Source organism: Pongo pygmaeus, chromosome 17, assembly GCF_028885625.2.
Source record: "Pongo pygmaeus isolate AG05252 chromosome 17, NHGRI_mPonPyg2-v2.0_pri, whole genome shotgun sequence".
NCBI lineage: Eukaryota > Metazoa > Chordata > Mammalia > Primates > Hominidae > Pongo > Pongo pygmaeus.
The window spans coordinates 32,213,359-32,233,753 of record NC_072390.2 but is presented as its reverse complement, the minus strand read 5'-3'; the positions used below and the strand labels follow the sequence as shown (position 1 = coordinate 32,233,753).

The window sequence follows — 20,395 nt, the reverse complement described above, 5'->3', positions numbered from 1 at the left end:
CAGTGGTGCCATCATGGCTCACTGCAGGCTTGACCTCCCAGGCTCAAATGATCCTCCCACCTCAGCTTCCCAAGTAGCTGGGTGGGCACCGCCACACCCAGCTGAGTTTTAAAATTTGTTGTAGAGAGGGGTCTCACTATGTTGCCCAGGCTGGTCTTGAACTCCTAGACTCAAGCAATCCTCCTGCCTCAGCCTTCCAAAGTGCTGGGATTACAGGTGTGAGCTACCGCACCCAACAGAAAAACTTCACCCTGACGATTTTCCTAGAATGGTGTGTGTTATGTGTATGTGTGTGTGTGTGTGGTGCTGGGGTTGGGGAAGACAAAACTTTCTAAAACAGCTGCTGCTGGGATACTGACCCTCAGCAAACCCCTCAGGAAGTGGCAAATTCCACAGCTGGCAGTTCTCTGAGCTTAGAATGAGGCTTCTTTTGTACCTTTTATTCTTAGCTGTGGGCCCTTAGTCTCCAGTTCTGGCAGGAGGCATCTCACACCATCTTATCACACGTAATTGTCACATTATGTTCAATTGCCTTGTGTATCTTATTAATAGAATTGGCTTGACTGTGTGGTAAGCCACCAGATGTGCAGTGGCAGTGTAATTTCACACTCCTGAACCTGGTTGAGCTCAAACGACTTATCTGATCATGTTGAAAGGTACTGCTTTCACCAAAAGGAATTTAAATCAGAAGATGTGGCATAAGACGCATTAAGAAAGAAGCACCAAGAAGCCACCCAACCTAGCAGCAAAACAGCAGGAATTTGAGAAACAGTGTCGGGGAAGAGGACAGATGTGAAAACTGTTTATTCATACAGAGGAGGTTCCAAACCACAAGGCGCCCGTCAAAAAGCACATCACTTCTGTAACAACACACGAGACACAGCCGTGGCTTCACAGCTGCAGCAAATCCCAACTTGCCCCACAACACATTCGTCTGCCCTCTGACCATCATTCAATGTCCCTCCAACTTTATTCAAGTCTTCTCCTTAAAACTGTTTCCTAATCTTCATGCTATGAATGGTATTTTCTTAACACATAATTTTGTAGATAAAGAAAAACAATTAAAGTGTCATTAGTTGGTGATTTTTTATATGAGTGAAAGATCTGACATTATTTTCCCCTCAAGCCAGAAAATAATAGGGAGGAGAAAGCATGAAGACATCTCATCCTTAACCCAAACCATTCACACCCAAGTCGCACAGGCCGGCTGGCTCTCCTCGCACCTCCGGTCACTTGGCCTTCTTGCCACCTTTCAGGGACTCCAAGGCAGCCATCCTCGCCTCCTCCTCTGGGATGAACACGCTGACGGTGAAGTCGCTGGTCTCCGAGCCATACTTGTTCTTCACAACCAGCCCGTATTTGCCCGAGTCGGCGGTGCTCACGCCGTTGATGGTGAAGTACGCGGTCTTCCCGGCCTCGAACTTGAGGTTGCAGTGGTCGTCTGAGGCCAGGGCCTTCTCGTTCTTCAACCACGAGACCTCCGGGGGTGGGTCTCCCCACACATTGCAAGTGAGATTAAGGGCCTGCAAGACATTTTATGGGAGAGAAGAAGATAAATTAGATATAACAGACACACTGTCAACAATCTTGCCGGCTGGTGGCTTGGCATGATCAAAGGGAGGATAAGTAAAAGCCTCCCGGACCAGGGTTTAAAGTAGTTCTGTGTATGCACCTGTGTGAGTTACAGTTTGAAATAACATCTGAGGGGATCTCCTCAAGGCCTTTTAATGCTCCTCAAGGCCTTTTAATGCTCCTCAAGGCCTTTATATGCTTTCTGGCTTCTGGAATGCTTATTATCAAAAACACACGAAAGAGTTTACGTCTATTCCCCATTTTTACTTTCTCTTTCATAAACATATAGATGCCTTTTGCTCTATTGTGGCATTTTGGGTTCTGTCTCGGTAGAGGAATCTCATTGCTGTAATTGCCACCTGCTCACTTTTGCATTTCATTTGCGTCAAAGAGCCGGGCAGCAGAATCACGGCAGTTGCTTCAGATAATGTTACTAATTTTCAAATTCCATCACCCTTATTTTACTTCTCTCATCAAACCCCATCCAATCTGCTGCAGTTGCAGTGGTACCCTACCAAAACGTATTCCTAAAGAAAATATTCCCATCTGTGCCAAAACCTTATTCTAAAAGATCGATATTCTAGGTATATATGTAGATATAAGGTCTACAGTTTTACTTTACCTTACTTTTTTTAATTGAAAAAGATTTAGATAATTGTAAATTCACATGCAGTTGTAAGAAATAATAAAGAGATCCATAAGAAATAATAAAGAGATCTGGTATGCTGTCTACCCAGCTTCCCCATTGGTAACATTTTACAAAACTATAGTAGAATGTCATAACCAGTATATTGACATTGATGCAATCCACTGACCTTATTTAGATTTCTCTAATATTACTGGTGCTTATTTGTGTTTGTGTGTGTTACATTCTATTCAATTTACAGAATATTTTCGTCACCACAAGAACCCCTTGCGTTGTCCTTTTATAACCACACCCACCTCTCCCCTCCAACTTGCAACCTCTATTCCTAATCTCTGGCAACCACTCATCTGTTTTCCATTTCTGAAATTTTGTCAGGTCAAAGATATTATATAAATAGAATCATGCACTATATAACCTTTCAGAATAACCTTTGTAACTCAGCATAATTATTTCCAGATTCATCCAAGGTGCTGCATGTATCGACAGTTTATCCCTTGTTATTGCTGAATAGAATGTCATACTATGTTTATGCCCGTCAAGGTCATCTGAGCTTTTTCCAGTTTTAACTATGATGCACTAGGTTGCTATGAACATTTGTGTACAGGTTTTTATGTCAGCATAAGTTGTCATTTCTTTGGGATAAATGCCTAGGGATACAATTGCTGGAATGTATGATAAATGCATGTTTCATTTTTTTCTTTTTTTTTTTTAATTAAAAAAATAGAGAATAGAGATGAGGTCTCATTATGTTGACCAGGCTGGTCTCAAACTCCTGGTCTCAAGCAATCTTCCCATCGTGGCCTCCCAAAGTGCTGGGATTATAGGCATGAGCCACCACACCCAGCCCATGTTTTCTTTTTTTTTTTTCCAGAAATTGCCAAATGGTTTTTCTGAGTCGCTGTACAATTTTGGCTTACATTCCCACCAGAATATACAAGTGATTCAGTTTCTCCACAGCCTCCCCACCATTTGTTGTTGTACACCAGCCCACCCAGCTACTATTCTTTATTACAGCAATTCTGATAGGTATGGTGTGATATTTCATTGTGGTTTTAATGTTCACTTGCCTGGCGGTTAATAATGTTGAATTTACTTCACATTTTAAAATTCCATTCTTGTATTTTTCTCTTACTAAAATCCAGACGTGATAAGGAAAGAACTAGGGCTCACAATGTACAGAGAAAGAACACCCGTCTACATATCTTTCTAAAGGGTCTTACATGATTATTTGTTACCCCTTTTGCAGGTGTATCATTTAAAATTGGATAGATTAAGAAATCTGTTTTTCTCCCATCACTAATTAATATTTCTTACTGAATTATCCTACAAATACATTTCAGTCAAAAAAAGAGGAGTCCAATTATTATCCTTAAACTTAATGAGCAGATTAGGTATATGCTTTTGGAAACTGTGATTACTTGTAGTTAAAACTTTTAACAAAATCAAACAAAAAGTCCCAAACACCCCCTAACAGTCTAGTGGTTAGGAAAAAAAAATGCAAAAAAGAAAAAACAAAACTCCCAAACACCTTAGGCATCATGGAAAACTCTTATCCACACTTCAGATTTGGGTTCTGCATTACACAGTACTTTCATATACATTCTCTTTCTTAATTCTCAGTACGATCTAGAGAGTCATATATTTTTAACCTTATTAGGTGAGGAAAATGGAAAAGAGAGTTGAAGAACAAAAGAACCCCTGCAGTGGCTGAGCTTAAAATCAACTGTGATCATATTTTCCAACCATGAGGAAACGCAGTTGAATGAAACCCACTTCTTGCTAAAGCATTTCCACATGCCTTGCTTTGTTACCCGAATTCCAATCACCCACTGTATGTCTTCACTGCCCTTTGAAGTGGAAAATTTGTTCCACTACAAATATCTCTATCCCTAGGACTGGTATGTTAAACTTGTTTTAATTTATTTTCCATTTATTTTTTGTAGACAGTGTCTCACTGTGTTGTCCAGGCTTTAGTGAAGTGGTATGATGTCATGACTCACTGCAGCTTTGACCTCCCGGGCTCAGGCGATCCTCCCATCTCAGCCTCCAGAGTAGCTAAGACTACAGGTGTGCACCACCACACCCAGCTGACTTTTTAAAATTATTTTTGTAGAGACGGGGTCTCATTATGTTGCCCAGGCTAGTTTGAACTCCTGGGCGTAAGCAATCCTCCTGCCTTGGCCTCCCAAAGTGCTGGTTTACAGGCATGAGCCACTGCACCCAGTGGCTGTAAACTTTTTAATGAAACATAAAGATAAAAAAAACGAATCCAGGTTAGAAATTATGTTGGTTCACTCAGACTGTATCTAGTTAAATGAAAGTAAGGAAGGCCTTATTTGGCATCTTTATCTTACAGGGGCTCTTCGGAAAATGCACAGTACTTATTGGGGACAAGTTTCAGGGATTTACCTGATGCCAAATTTACAACGTTGTAATCTCTTGGAAAGATTATTATAGAAACAGGTTACATCAGTTTAAAACCACATGGAAAGAAACCAGAGGTGCATGTTCTTTGTGCGTATGTGTGTGTGTGTGTGTGCGCGCGCATGCGTGTGCGTGTGTGTGTTTGTATGACAGGGTGTCTGTCACCTGGGCTGGAGTGATCTTGGCTCACTGCAACCTCCGCTTCCTGGGCTCAAGCGGTCCTCCCACTCAGACTCCCGAGTAGCTGGGACTACAGGTGTGCACCACTACAGTTGGCTAATTTTTGTATTTTTTGTAGAGATGGGGTTTCGCCGTGTTGCCCAGGCTGGTCTCAAACTCCTGGGCTCAAGTGATCTACGCGCCTTGGCCTCCCAAAGTGTTGAGATTACAGGCGTGAGCCACTGTGCCCAGCCTAGGGGCACATGCTCTCAGGAGCCCCTGGAGTTCTGTCACAGGGGGAAAAAATTAATAAAAAAAGAAAGAAAGAAGCCCGTTTTCAACAGAACTAGAGCCTATAGAAATTTTCATATTCCACTCTGTTGGAGGTAATTTCTTTCTTCAATTTTATTTGTCATAGAGTTAACACAGAACATGTTCAGTTTCTCATAATTTTAAAGGGTGACTCTTGAAAGATACTAAGTGGTCTACATATGTCTATTAGAGACAAACTTTTATCCCGATGCTTGACCTATAAAACGTTAAGATGATTGGAAAACCGACTGATTTTTTTGAGATGGAGTCTCACTCTGTTGCCTGGGCTGGAGTGCAGTGGCATGATCTCGGCTCACTGTAACCTCCACCTCCCAGGTTCAAGCAACTCTCCTGCCTCAGCCTACCAAATAGCTGGGATTACAGGCACCTGCCACCACACCCAGCTAATTTTTGTATTTTTAATAAAGATGGGGTTTCACCATGTTGGCCAGGCTGGTCTTGAACTCCTGACCTCAGGTGATCTGCCCGCCTCGGCCTTCCAAAGTGCTGGGATTACAGGCATGAGCCACTGTGCCCGGCCAGAAAACCGACTGATATTTAACCTTGCGTTTGGTTACTCTGGTCAAGTATAAGCAGCTATGGAATAAGATGAAGGTGGTGGGCTGTTAAGTGTATCTTAAAAGAAGGAACAAAGTCTGGGGTGCTGGAACCCGTTCGTAGTGCAGAAGGAGCAGGCACAGGCAGGCTCCATGCTTACCTTCCCCTCCTGGATGGTGACCACGTCTGGGAGACCTCCCAACACCCGGGCACGATCTGCAAGCAGAGGCATTTTGGGTTAATCACTGCAGTGGCAAAGCCAGCGGTCATACTCACAAAACCACCCAGGAAGCTACATTTCCAATTTAGTTTCCTTCTCCTGATAGTTCTTTTATACAGTTTTCAACATGCAAAAGAAGAAAATGATACAGGGATTCAGGAATTTTTTTTTTTTTTTTTTTTTTTTGAGACAGAGTCTCACTCTGTCACCAGGCTGGAATGCAATGGTGGGATCTCGGCTCACTGCAACCTCTGCCCACTGGGTTCAAGCGATTCTCCTGCCTCAGCCTCCCAAGTAGCTGGGATTATAGGCACCTGCCACCGTGCCCAGCTAATTTTTGTATTTTTAGTAGAGATGGGGTTTTGCCATGTTGGCCAGGCTGGTGTGGAACTCCTGACCTCGTGATCCATCCACCTCAGCCTCTGAAAATGCTGGGATTACAGCAGGCGTGAGCCACCACACCCGGCTTTTTGTTTTGTTTTGTGTTTTTGAGACAGAGTCTCGCTCTGTCACCCAGGGTGGAATGCAGTGGCGCAATCTCGGCTCACTGCAACTTCCGCCTCCCAGGTTCAAGTGATTCTCCTGCCTCAGCCTCCTGAGTATCTGGGATTACAGGCATGTACCACCATGCCTGGCTAATTTTTGTATTCTTAGTAGAGACAGGATTTCACCATGTTGGCCAGGCTGGTCTTGAACTCTGGACCTCAAGTGATCTGCCCGCCTCTGCCTCCCAAATTGCTGGGATTACAGGTGTGAGCCACCATGCCTGGCTGGATTCAGGATTTTAATCCTTCTTCACCGTCATCTTGTGTGTGTGTGTGGGGAGGTGGGGGTGCCTGTATCTGTATCTAAAATACCAGTGTGTGATAGCTTTGCCATATCAAGACCTGCTCTATCATTTTCAAGGCTATTTTCAGCCCTGGCCCTTCTGCAGCTTAGTAGGGCTAAGCTCAAGGAAGTAGAACAGATCTCTATGGACAGCCTCCAAGCATAGCTTGGCCTCTTTTATGGGTTTCCATATGATGAGAAAAGGTTGCATAATGGAAGGGCTATATGCTAGGGAGATTGGAGGCTCATGCAGATGTAAGCATTTTTTTTTTCTTTTTTTTTTTTTTAAGAGACAGGGTCTTATGTTACCCAGGTTGGTCTTGAACTCCTGGGCTCAAGCCATCATCCTGCCTTGGCTTCCCAAAGTGTTAGGATTATAGGCACAAGCCACCAGGCCTGGCCATAAGCTTTCTTTGAAGCCTTCTCTAGAGAGCACCCCTTTCTTGTCTCCTGGTAGTTCTTGGTAGTGCCATGCAGGCCACTGTCTATGGCTGTGAGTATAAAGGCCCGCAGGTGAGGGGACAAGGCACAGGATGGGTGCTGGGATCCTGGGCTGGTGCCCTCAGCCAAGCTATATGCTCTGGGCATGACTGCCTCAGCCCCTGGAAAGGGCACCTTCCTGTCATTCACTCAAAGGTGTTCTCTCTGGCACGAACACAGTAGCCACCTCCCTCTCATTTTTCGGCCTGCTTTCATTAATGTGTGAACCTTGACTTCCCTGTCTACAATTCCCTTCTCCACTAAGTGAGGCTAAAGCTTTGCTTTTGGTGAAACATGACAGCATTCTACTGCTAATTCCATCATGCCACCTGTAAGCCTAACCCTTCTTCTGGTTTCCTGTGTGACATGCTGTGTGATACTGGGCCAGTCACTTCACTGTGTTGGCCTCAAGTCTCCTAATTTGTAGAATGGGGGACAGGGGTTGCATTAGACCTGGGGATACTATGATTATTTCTGAATAATGCCTTTTAACCAATCGAATGTTGCCTTTTCCAATACTACCTATGGCTTGCCTGGGCATGCCCACATGTGCACTGGGGGAAAGTGGGGGATCCACCAGGAATTTGCACCTTATGCAGGGGAGGGGCCTGGCCTCTTCAGCTCATCCACGGTAGCCCTGGTATTCAATTGTGAGGGGGGAATCCTGCTTGGAGAACCCCTCTCTTTGCCGAGAGCTTTCCTTTCGCTTAATAAATTTTGCCTGCCTCACCCTTCAATGTGTCCGTGTGTCTAATTTTTCCTGGTCGTGAGACAAGAACCTGGATTTAGCTGAACTAAGGAGCAAAAATCCTGCATCAATTTGAAGTAAGTGTTCCATGGCTTACAAAAGTTTACAAACATGGAGCTAGAAAAGCTCTAAGGTTGCTTCCAGTTCTGAAGAGTTCATGAACTCCTTGCCCACAGAAGAGTTCAAGAATCTGGAAAGACAGAAAACTGCTTGTGGATGTAGGCTTTGCTCAGTACCAAACAAGAATAGCTCCCTCTTGCTCAACACCCCAGCTTCCCCCTTGACCTCTGGTGCCCCAGTACCAGCCTCTGCCCCTTACCCCCAGCTGCAGTCCACATACATAGCGCCTGAGCAGGAGGGGGAAAGTGGAGAAGGGAGTGGAGGGGAGCAGTGCAAGTTTCAGGTTCAAAGTTCAAAGTTGCACCCAGAAGCACATGGAGCCCTGTGGGGAAGGATGACTTCCCTTCTTGCTCCTTCTCCCTGTCCCCTTCACATCCAGCTCGGGTGGACTCTACCATTTTAGCCTGTAACAATTTTAAAATTCTGGCTCCCACTCGGACAAAGAAGCTGAATTAGTATTATGGATTAGTCAGTGACTCCTAAGATCCTGTAAGGCTGAGTTCTTCTAAAAATCTGTGAATGTGAAACAAACAGCTCACAGAAATACTGCAGTGTGTGTGTTTCTGGGTACACATGCAGACTTGACAGATTGGTGTTGCTTTGCTTGGACTGTGTCTAGTTATATGAAAGTAAGGAAGGCCTTATTTGGTAGCTTTTATCTCGCAGGGGCTCCCAGGAAAATGTACAGTATTTGTTGGGGCCAAGTTACAGTGAATTACTTGATATCAAATTTACAATGTTTCTGTTTTCTTTTGTTGTTGTTGTTTTGTGTTGTTTTGTTTTTGAGATAGAGTCTCGCTCTGTTGCCCAGGCTGGAGTGCAGTGGCGTGATCTTGGCTCACGGGTTCAAGCGATTCTCCTGCCTCAGCCTCCCAAGTAGCTGGGATTACAGGCACCCGCCACTACGCCCGGCTAATTTTTGTATTTTTTAGTAGAGACGGGGTTTTGCCATGTTGGCCAGACTGGTCTTGAACTCCTGACCTCAGGTGATCCGCCCACCTCGGCCTCCCAAAGTGCTAGGACTGCACACGTGAGCCACCATGCCTGGCCCTTACAATGTTTCTTGTTGCTTCTTTTCTCCAATATATACATATTTTTATGAAACACTGTACCTGCAAGTGACTAACAACCTATTGTATGATTTGCAGCCAAGAGGTTTCTCAGGATGTCTGGGTTGTAGCTCAAGTCAAGGGTAGGGTGACATTCTTTACAATGTAACCTGAGACCTTCTTTTCATAGATATTCTTACTCAAAAGACTAAAATGAAAACATATGTAGAACACCTAAGATTTAAAAAAGAAAAAAACCACTTCCACTGTCCTCCATCTGTAGTTATAATAGCAAAATAAAATTATCTTTTGAATCTATCCCAGGAGTACTTGTGAAAATGGTTTACTTACTTTTCTCGGCAATGGCAGCTTGTCTGTGGTTGAGAGAAACGAACAAACAGACAAAGAAGAATTTTGTGTTAGTGTTACTTCAAAGTAGCTAAACTTGACGACATTTTCATTGCCTCAGAAACATTTTGCTGTTCAATATAACAGTGGGAAGTGCTGCTTCTACTGTACTTTCTGAAATAAAAGGCTCTTTCTAACACTCACAGGGGCGAGCAGCATGCAAGCTTCCCAGGAAATTAGTGCATGCAAGTGGCATTTGCTAGGACAAGGGACTTACTTCAACCTCTGGAATTCAGCATAGGCCTCGTCGTATGCTTTAAAAGAAAAAAGAAAAGTTAGAATTTTCTCACCCAGAATTGATGACACACAGGGGCGATTAAAATTCACAACTGGAGATCACTGTGATCGGTCCAGACATGACTAAACCGACTTTGATTAAGACTGTGCTTATGTGTTCACTCCACAGCTTAATGTACTTAACAAGGCCAGGAAATACTTTGTAGGCAGAAAATATGAAATAGTAGATTTTAGAAGCTTTCAACTCAGCAAGAGGGCTTCAGCCCCTCAAACGGAAAGGCAAAGATTAACTCCAACAAAGAAAAAATGGGAATAAAAGTCTGTTTCTTTTCTTTTTTTGAGATGGAGTCTTGCTGTGCCCAGGCTGGAGTGCAGTGGTGCAATCTTGGCTCACTGCAACCTCCACCTCCCAGGTACAAGTGATTCTCCTGCCTCAGCCTCTCAAGTAGCTGGGGCCACTCAAGTAGCATGTGCAACCACACCCAGTTAATTTTTGTTTTTTAGTAGATACGGGGTTTCACCATTTTGGGCAGGCTGGTCTCAAACTCCTGACCTTAAGTGATCTGCCCGCCTCGGCCTCCCAAAGTGCTGGGATTACAGGCATGAGCCACTGAGCCCAGCCATAAAAGTCTGTTTCAAAGAAAAGCTGGTTGTTTAAACATCCTGAGTGTCAAACAAAAACGAAAACAAAAACTTTGTCTTATTAAATTATCCCAGACATCAGAGCCTCCTAGATAGGCAGTTAACTCTCTTTCTGTTATGCTGTCTGGTCTGTTTGGGCAAAAAAGCACAATGAGTTACTGTAATCACAGAGGGTGCTGGTGCTTGCCTGAAGCAATGTTTCTTATGCCATGATGGAGAGGGGATGAAAGGCAAGTGGGACAAGAAAATGAGATCTATATAGTTCTCAAATAATTTTTTTCTGTGTCTGCAGAGTAAGCCACTTTGATTAAAGATTCAAGCAAAATGGCAGCTTTTTTTTTTTTTTTTTTGTGACGGAGTTCTGTCAGCAGGCTGGAGTGCAGTGGCCTCCCCAGTTCAAGGGATTCTTCTGCCTCAGCCTCCTGAGTAGCTGGGACTTCAGGCGCCCGCCACCATGCCCAGCTAATTTTTGTATTTTTCGTAGAGACGGGGTTTCACCATGCTGGCCAGGATGGTCTCGATCTCCTGACCTCGTGATCCACCCGCTTTGGCCTCCCAAACTGCTAGGATTACAGGCGTAAGCCACCGCTCCCGGCCTTGTTTCTTTTTTTTTTTCAAGAGACAGGGTCTTGCTGTTGCCCAGGCTGGAGTGCAGTAGTGCAATCATAGCTTGAGGTAGCCTCGAACTCCTGGGCTCACGTGATCCTCTTACCTCTGCTTCTCGAGTAGCTGGGACTATAGATGTGTGCCACCACACCTAGCTATTCTTAATTTTTTTTTATTTTGTAGAGACAGGGTTTTGCTATGTTGTCCAGGCTGGTCTTGAACTCCTGGGCTCAATCGATCCTCCTGCCTCAGTCTCTCAAAATGTTGAGATGACAGCTGTAAGCCACCATGTCTGGCAGGTTGCTTCATTTTGAAATCCCTCTCACCTCATTTTTAATCTCCTCAGTGGTCTAGGAATCATATTTTAAGTCTAGAGAATGCTTAGATAATACTAGTTTATTCCCTCATGTTACAGATGGGAAAAATAAGTATAAAGCTAGGCTTAAGGTTGCTAGTCCTGATTTTTTCTCATCTGTAAAATGAAGGGTAGACCAGTTAGGCGGATCCAGGCTGAGGTTAGTGCTTCCTCTTGTCCCCACACCACTCTGAGAGAGAGATGGGAATGGCCGAGCCAATCTGTGCTTGGTGGCAGTGGCAATGCTGGTAGGACAATCTACAGCCTTTTCCTTAAAAGGGATTTCAGAGTGGGGTAGTTAAATAAGCTTTGGTGGACCAGAGAGTAAAAATAAAACTTAAAAAAATTAAAAATTTTCCACCCACTGACCGCCTCCCTTTTTCTATTGTGTTTCACATTGTCAGATGGAGTGTGGAATAAATCCCCTGTCACTGTGTGCTTGGGATGCAGGCAAAGTGTGTCCTAGAAAGTCTGCGTCCCTCTGGAGCAGCTGCTCCCATTACTGAAAGGTCCTGCAGTGAGTCTTTCTAGTCGCCGTGAATGGGTGAGGTGAAGACAAGGGGATTCAGCACCAAAAACACTCAAAGCAGGGCTGAAGGACTATGCTCTAAATGATGAATCTGCTCTCTGAGGTTGAAAAAACCTGAGTTACTGCATATTGAGGTTATATATATATTTTTTTTTGAGACAGAGTCTCGCTCTGTAGCCCAGGCTGGAGTACAGTGGCGTGATCTCAAGTCACTGCAACCTCCACCACATGGGTTCAAACGATTCTCCTGCCTCAGCCTCCTGAGTAGCTGGGACTTCAGGCGGCCGCCACCATGCCCAGCTAATTTTTGTATTTTTAGTAGAGACGGGGTTTCACCATGTTGGCCAGGCTGGTGTTGAACTCCTGACCTCAGGTGATCCACCTGCCTCAGCCTCCCAAAGCGCTAGGATTACAGGCATGAGCCACCATGCCCACCTGAGATTGTATTTTAAAACAAAGTAGAGGAAAAGTTAGTCCACAGTTGTCTTTATTAACTTTAATACAGTATAGACTATTTTTATTTTTTATTTTTTTAGAGACAGAATCTTGCTCTGTTGCCCAGGCTGGAGTGCAGTAGTGTGATCTTGGCTCACAGCAGCCTCAACCTCCAGGGCCCAAGTGATCATCCTAGCTCAGCCTCCTGAGTAGTAGGGATTACAGGCATATGCTACCACACTTGGCTATTTCTTAAAATTTTATATTTGACGAGCTGGGGCCTCACTGTGTTGCCCAGACTGGTCTTAAATTCCTGGCCTCAAGTGATCATCCCATCTTGGCCTCCCAAAGTGCTAGGATTAAAGGCCACCATGCCGGCAGACTATTTTATTTTAGTAAGAAAGAATAAGATGAAGAGTATAGTTCTGGGAAAGGGATAAATGGTCCAGTATTTTTTTAACTTTTTGCTTATAAGTGAGCATTTTTTATTATTTATTTATTTTTATAGAGATGGGGTGTCGCTGTGTTGCTCCAGGCTGGCTGGTCTTGAACTCCTGGGCTCAACTGATTCTCCTGCCTCCCACAGTAGCTGGGACTACAGGTGTGCGCCACTTTACCCAGCTATTTTTTTTTTTTTTTTTAGAGATGAGATTTTACTCTGTTGCCCAGGCTGGTCTTGAACTCCTGACTTCAAGTCATCCTCCTGCCTTGGCCTCTCAAGGTGTTGGGATTACAGGCATGAGCCACCATGACCAACTCCCTTCATTCCTTTTAAAAGGCTCATTCATCTAGAGTAAATTTGAATCTGCAAAATATCTGTTTACCTTGTCCAGAGAGATCCACTGTCTTCTGATGTCCAGTTTTGCCATCAAAGAGCTCCATGACGTACTTCCCTTTGTCATTCGGGGTGGGCTCATTGATTTGTAGCCAGATCTGCTCTCCAGTGACCCCGGTCTTAACTCTGTCTGAGTACCTAATGGCGGTCCCACTGTGAAAATCGAAGAAAACTTCCTTAGCGTTTGCTTCCATCCAGGGCTGATCTTTACTCTGTCTCTTATTGAAGCTCTTGCCATAACGTTTTGTAGGCTTTCAAAAAACGAGGGATCTGTATATGTTATTCTTCTGCTTCAGAAAAATTATGGGCCATGACACACAGAACTGGGATTCCAAGGCCCAAGGTGTGACAGTCTGAATATTTACTTATTAATAACTCCTCATAGCAGTCTGAGGCCCAGTGCAAATCACAATACTAATACTTCTCAGTGGTATTAATTATCTTTGTTTTTGTTTGGGTTTATTTGTAGGACTAGGGTAATCTATAAAGCTAAAAGGCCAAACTACATACTATTTTACTGCATATTTCATCTAGATAATCTATGGCTATAAATCAGATTTTACAAGCTAGTCCAAAAATACACTTACGGAGGCTCACCTGTGCCTGATATCTATTGACATATGTTGTTACAAAGCTATTTAAAACAGATAAATATGCACTTGGTAGTAGAGCCAAGAGTGAATGAAAAGCAGAGTTGCCGCCAACACGAATGAGCCACGTTCTCTGTCCCGGGATGTGAGTTTCTCAGAATTCTACAGTAGGTCATGAGTAGACCCATGCAATATATTCTCTGCAAGAGAATATTAGGAAATACAGCCCTTTGTTTTGTGATTTTGGTGTAGAAATGCTACAGATATAGACGAACTAAGAGAAAGCTAGGTAGATGTACTTTTAATTATGTTAAAAGAAACTATATGAAGAAGTTATTAGAAGTGAGGAAATGTTTAAAAAGTGGTATACAAAATGACGTTAAAAAGTGATATACAAAATGACGTTATTATAGTAATCATCATGCATAGAAAAAAGGCTAGCAGGAAGTATCCTAAAATGTTCATATTATGGCTGGTAAAACTATGGATACTATTGTATTATAGTTTTTTCTAATTTATATTATTATAAATGTATTTTCTGAAACAAGCATGTCTTACGTCTGTCGTAATAAACAAAATGAACTTTGGAAAACATAGAAAAACAAATTTTCTGGCTGGTCACGGTGGCTCACACCTGTAATCCCAGCACTTTGGGAAGCTGAGGCAGGCAGATCACCTGAGGTCAGGAGTTCCAGACCAGCCTGACCAACACGGTGAAACCCTGTCTCTACTAAAAACACAAATATTAGCTGGGCATGGTGGCACGTGCCTGTAGTCCCAGCTACTCAGGAGGCTGAAGCAGGAGAATTGCTTGAACCCGGGAGGTGGAGGTTGCAATGAACCGAGGTCACGCCATTGCACTCCAGCCTGGGTGACAAAGTGAGGCTCCATCTCAAAAAAAAAAAATTCCTACCTAAAAGCTTTTAGCTTTCAAATATTTAGCATTTTTAATAATATTAGATTTTTAAAATAACATTATTTATCTAAAAAGATATTAAAAATAAAGATGCCAGAAAATGTAAAGAAAGCCATCTGTACCCCACAGATTTTAGCCTGAGCAATAGATGTGTCTTAGAGAGTTAAACAGGCCTGGGCGTGGTGGCTCACGCCTGTAATCCCAGTACTTTGGGAGGCCGAGGCAGGTGGATCACGAGGTCAGGAGTTCGAAACCAGCCTGGCCAGAATGGTGAAACCTCGTCTTTACTAAAAATACAAAAATTAGCTGGGCATGGTGGCACAAGCTTGTAATCCCATCTACTTGGGAAGCTGAGGCAGGAGAATTGCTTGACCCTGGGAGGCAGAGGTTGCAATGAGCCGCGATCACGCCACTGCACTCCAGCCTGGGTGACAGAGTGAGACTCCGTCTCAAAAAAAAAAAAAAAGAGAGAGTTAAACAGAAAGATTGTCCTCTGCTTTGCTATAATAAATCTGTTTTAAATCTTTAATCTCTGGGTAACATGGATAAGGGTAACTTACATCTGTAATGTGCTTCCGATGGAATAGGTACTATTGGTCCTATTTTATATAAGAGAAAACTGAGATTCAGAAAATTAAATGACCTGCCTAAGATCATAAGGGAAGATAGGAGCAAAGTGAAGACTAAAATCCGTTTCAAGGGTTTTTTTTCCCTCTATGCCACATACAGACAGCAAAGACCATCCTTATCCCTGAATGTCATAGGTACACGGAAACACAAGAGACACAAGTGGTTGACTAGACCAAATAATTAAGATGCTTATGCTTTGCTGGTCTAATAGCAATTTCCTCAAAACATACTTTCAGTGTTCTCATTTTTGAACAAGTAATTCTTTTAGAGAAGATATAAAGCTTTTTGATTGATGATTCAATGAATTTTACTTCTCTCATTCTTCAGACTGATATATTAGAATGTCCTAGATGCCACAGAGGAATTTCCTGGAATTTGATCTATTTTAGCTTATAATTACTTTCCTAAAATGTATTCTGAAAGAAACAGAACAAAGGAATAAGCCCCAAGCATTCTACACTGGAATTTTACTAATTCTCATTTTTATGACTCAGGAAATAATAAATCATCATACTAACGAAAACACTGTTTTATATAACAGTAAAGTCATCTTAAAGAAAACACAAATGGCTGCTTTGGGGGACCTGGCTCTGGCTAACTGTTCAATCTAGCCCAGTGATCCCCAACCTTTTTGGCACCAGGGACCGGTTTCATGGAAGACAATTTTTCCACAGACCAGGTTGGGGGAGGGTTTTGGGATGACTCAAGCGCATAACATTTATCATCAGATTCTCGTAAGGAGCGCACAGCCTAGATCCCTCGCATGCGCAGTTCACAACAGGGTTCTCGCTCCTATGAGAATCCAGTGCCGCAGCTGATCTGACAGGAGGCGGAGCTCAGGCGGTCATGCTCGCTCCCTCGCCCACCACTCACCTCCTGTTACACGGCCCATTTCCTAGTAGGCCACGGACTGGTACCGGTCCATGGCCTGGGGTTTGGGTATCTCTAATCTAGACTTCACGCAGTTGGAATCCAGTGGCGGGTAGTACCATGATGAACCAGGCTCTGGAGCCAGGCTGCCTAGGCTCAGCCTTGACCTACCTCTTAGCTGTGTGACCTTAGGCAGGTCACCTCCCCGAGCCCTAGCTTCTTCATCCCTCAAGTGAGGAGCACCTATCATGTAGAATGGTGAATGTGAAATGAATTCACATATGTAAAGGGCTTTGAGCAGTGCCCCCCATACTGTCAATGCCACTGAGGGTACAGTGTAAGGAAACTTATTATCTGCACCCTCCTGGGGATGCCATGTGACCTTCTTCTCAGTGGGGCTCCTAGGAACATTTGCAATTTGGAACATTTGCATCCTGAGGTTGGACTGAATGTGGCTACATTCCATCGGATTATCTATGCCAGGCCTCCGTTCTCGTTCAGCTCAGGATATTTCAAGGAAGCACAGAGGTTAAGGACACTGTCAAGAGTGTAAATGGGAGGCCTGGTTTGATTTGGAAACTGATTTCAGCTCTTGGAATCCCAGAAGTGAACTTGAATAGAGTCCCTGTATAACTGCACAGAGGTTCAAACTCACCTTCCCCAAAGTCACATTGAGATCTCCAAAGCCTTCTTGAGAGTGGACCAGAAACATGCTAATGTCTCACTCTGCCAGATGCTATAACAACAACAATAATCTTGGGCACTCGTTGGATTAGGCTTCTTTGGTGAATGCCCATTCATTCATATCATGGGAAATTAGGTGCCTCCTGGTGCACACTGCTTCATTTCTGTTCCAGACCACAGATGTGTTAACCGTGTGTATAGACAGAAAGGTAAGAATGTGGCTCCAGATGCCTGGCACAGCAGAGAGAGCCCAAGCATGACTGTCTGGAGGTGGAGGCTGCATTATAGAGATGTCTGTGAATTATGGTACTTCTTAAATCACAAAGAAAGATGTACTGTAACTATGACTGGCCTCAGCACGTACATGTTGAGGGAAAGAGCTAACCTCACAGTAACAGAATGCCTTGGATGTTTCTCTCCTGGGCTCACCAATGTCAGACTTGAGAATTAAGAAGACTCCTTACTTGAGAAGAACAGAAAAATTTTTTCCCTATCCTCCCCTCTTCCAGTGGGGAAAGAATTTCTTTTTCTTTCTTTCTTTTCTTTTTTCTTTTTCTTTTCTTTCTTTTTTTTTTTTTTTTGAGACAGTGTCTCACTCTGACACCCAGGCTGGAGTGCAGTGGTGCAATCTCGGCTCACTGCAACATCCGCCTCCTGGGTTCAAGCAATTCTCATGCCTCAGCCTCCCCAGTAGCTGGGATTACAGGTGTCCACCACCATGCCCAGCTCATTTTTTTTTTTTTTTTTTTTTGTATTTTTAGTATAGACAGGGTTTCACCATGTTGGCCAGGCTGGTCTCGAACTCCTGACCTCAAATGATCCACCTGCCTTGGCCTCCCAAAGTGCTGGGATTACAGGTGTGAGCCACCCCGCCTGGCAGGGAAATAATTTCTACACAACAAGTAGGTTCCCATTTACTTACTTGTGGGACCAGTTAACTTTCAAATCCTCCACATAGTAAGTTACAAAAGAGTACAGTCGGATGCCCTCAGCTGTGCTCTGGATTTTCAGGTCTGTAGCAGACAAAGCTGAAAGAAGAAAATAGCATATTTCATGCATCTGCATGCCCCTCCTGGCAGGAGGATCATAAAGCATTGTCATGGCATGAAATGTTTGACTCACCTATTTTTTTGCATACTTCCGTCATCAGTTCCTTAAAGGCTGTGGAGAGAGATTCAGAGCCAAAACTTTAGCATAAACATTCTCAATGTAAGGTTAAATCTCAAATTCTTAGCTCTCAAAAATTCCCTTTCTGGATGAAAGGAAATGGAAACAAGGTGAATTTGCTGACCCACTGATAATGAGTATTCTTTGAGGAAATAGCTCAATTTTATCAGGTTTTAAAAGATCCCTGGTTATTTTGATTTTTTTTCCCTTGAATTCTTTGTAACAATTGCCATATTTACATTCTAGAGTAAGGGCCACAAGAGATTTCTAGGAAGGTCCTTGGCTTTGGGATTCTCTTTCTTCTTAATTCCCAGGAAGCCTTAGTTTACATTAGAGGACATTTTCTTATCTGTGTCATCGATTCATAATGAATTAACCATGGAGGTCTCCTGGCCTTCGTCAGCCTGATAATGCTTTTTGCCAGTAAACACATTTAGCTCCACTTCCACCCAAAGTAGGAAGGTGAAATTAGTCAGACTTCTGCTGTTTGTTAGCAATATTATTTTTAAAATCTTGTTCAGGAACAAAATTGTAAGTTTGGGGGTCCCATGTAGATTTTCATCATCATGATATATTTGTCCTTAGTAGTCTCTGAAAAATGGAATTTGCTTTCTTGCTGTGCTAACAACTGCAAGGCTTCACATTTCATATATAAATCTTGCTTGCTACCTTTAGAGTGGACTATTTTTTGTCATGCTTCTCACAGAAGTTTTTGAGCCTGGAACATTTTTATAGAGTTGAAACAAAAATGATTTAAATTGAAAACAGATCCCTTGTGGACTCTGGACTATAAATTCTCTAAGGATCAAAAATACACTCCTGATTTCGAAGATGACTAGAAGTGAGGTATTTTTGAATAAAACAGTTCAGTCTGTTGGAATTTCAATTAAGCCAAAATCTGTGGACAAAAAAAAATCAGCATGATTTCAATCATCAGCTCGGCCTCAATCATCATTCTGGTAAGCTGTATGCAGAAACACACAAGACAGACCCCAGCAGTTGGTGGACTGACCTTCATCCACAAGCTTCAGTCTGCTCTTATCTTTTCCTCGGTCATCTTTCAGGATAACTTCATAAATCCCAGCATCTTTCTTGGAAAACTAAGGGGGAATAGATATACCACATTGCACCTTTCATAGCCCCAGGGCATGGTATCTGTGATTTTTCTTCTGCTTCTTCTGCTGCTGCTTCTTTTTTTTTTTTTTTTTTTTGAGACAAGGGTCTCACTCTATCAGCCAGGCTGGAGTGCAGACATGTGATTATAGCTCACTGTATCCTTGAACTCCTGGCCTCAAGCCTTGGCCTACCAAAAGCACTGGGATTACAGGTGTGAGCCACTGCACCTCACCTGCTATCTGCATTTTTAAAGGCCCTTGATTTACAGAATTGCCATCAAAACACTCTTTGAACAAGCATCTAACTTGTGAGTGGTGAACCGTTCACAGATGCAGAGATGCACCTCTCCATAATAATTTAGCCAGCGAGCTAGCAGTCCTGACTTTTTACCTTCTAAGGCTGTAATTGATATGAGGCTTAATGTCCTTACCTTTTACTCTGCCTTCATTTATTAAAAACTAGTGATCACTAGTTTTACAGTGATATATTTAAATGCTGTGCTCTTTTAGACAAGAAGTAGATAAAAATCTATCCTTAAATGAATACCATGTCTGATGTCTCTGTACTTTTAGGACCAGGAGGCTTAAGTACAAATGAAGAATGATCCACTTCACTGCCCATATATGGATAAAAGCAACTCAGAAAAGCAAGAGTTGTGGCATTCAGCTGATACTGGTTTGCTACCTAACAAATCCACACACATCACAAGGCTAGAGAAGCTTTTGTGTTTCTACAGCAGTTGGAAGTAAGCTAATATAAATCCCCTGGTCATGAAAGGAATACAGAATCTAGTCACTGTTTTGGGGTAAGATAGAGGGTAGAGAGCTAATATATTACATTTTACATTTATAATCGCCTACCTCTGTTATAAGCAGGGTACAAATACCATCCTTAAAGTCGTGCTTTTCATCCACTGATATCTCCCTCTCATCTTTGTACCACACAATATGAGTCTCCTTCTTAATATTTGCCACCTAGGAGAAAAACCATAATTACTTTTCTTAAAATAAGAAAATGTACTCTTGTGAAGTTGAATAGTTCTTAATGCAGCAAGATATAAAAGAAAAAGCACTGAACGTGGAGTGAGAAGACACAGATTTCTAAAGGAATCAATTGAAAGCTATTTTAATTGAGAAAAGAGTTTAGAATCAAGTGGACACCAATGAATAAACCTAAATCAATAGCATCTCTATTTCCAGCAGTGAAAATTGACTTTAAAATCATGTGGTAGGAAAGAAAAGAGAGAATAGATACATTCA

The 20,395-nt window shown here is 42.9% G+C and overlaps 1 protein-coding gene across 7 annotated transcripts in view; it reads right to left on the bottom strand.

The window, feature by feature from the left end:
- Positions 1-774: 774 nt before the first annotated feature.
- Positions 775-20,395, bottom strand: part of MYOM1 (myomesin 1) — a 183,136-nt gene continuing 163,515 nt past the window's right edge. For all 7 annotated transcript variants that reach the window (XM_063653453.1, XM_054460362.2, XM_054460363.2 and 4 more), the window contains 9 exons: positions 19,997-20,110; positions 19,033-19,120; positions 17,976-18,014; positions 17,776-17,881; positions 13,153-13,316; positions 9,742-9,778; positions 9,468-9,490; positions 5,832-5,887; positions 775-1,523 (listed from right to left, as the gene is read on the bottom strand). In XM_063653453.1, coding sequence (XP_063509523.1) covers positions 1,230-1,523; positions 5,832-5,887; positions 9,468-9,490; positions 9,742-9,778; positions 13,153-13,316; positions 17,776-17,881; positions 17,976-18,014; positions 19,033-19,120; positions 19,997-20,110 — 921 coding nt within the window. In that variant the 3' untranslated portion in view covers positions 775-1,229. The remainder of the gene's footprint in view (positions 1,524-5,831; positions 5,888-9,467; positions 9,491-9,741; positions 9,779-13,152; positions 13,317-17,775; positions 17,882-17,975; positions 18,015-19,032; positions 19,121-19,996; positions 20,111-20,395) is intronic.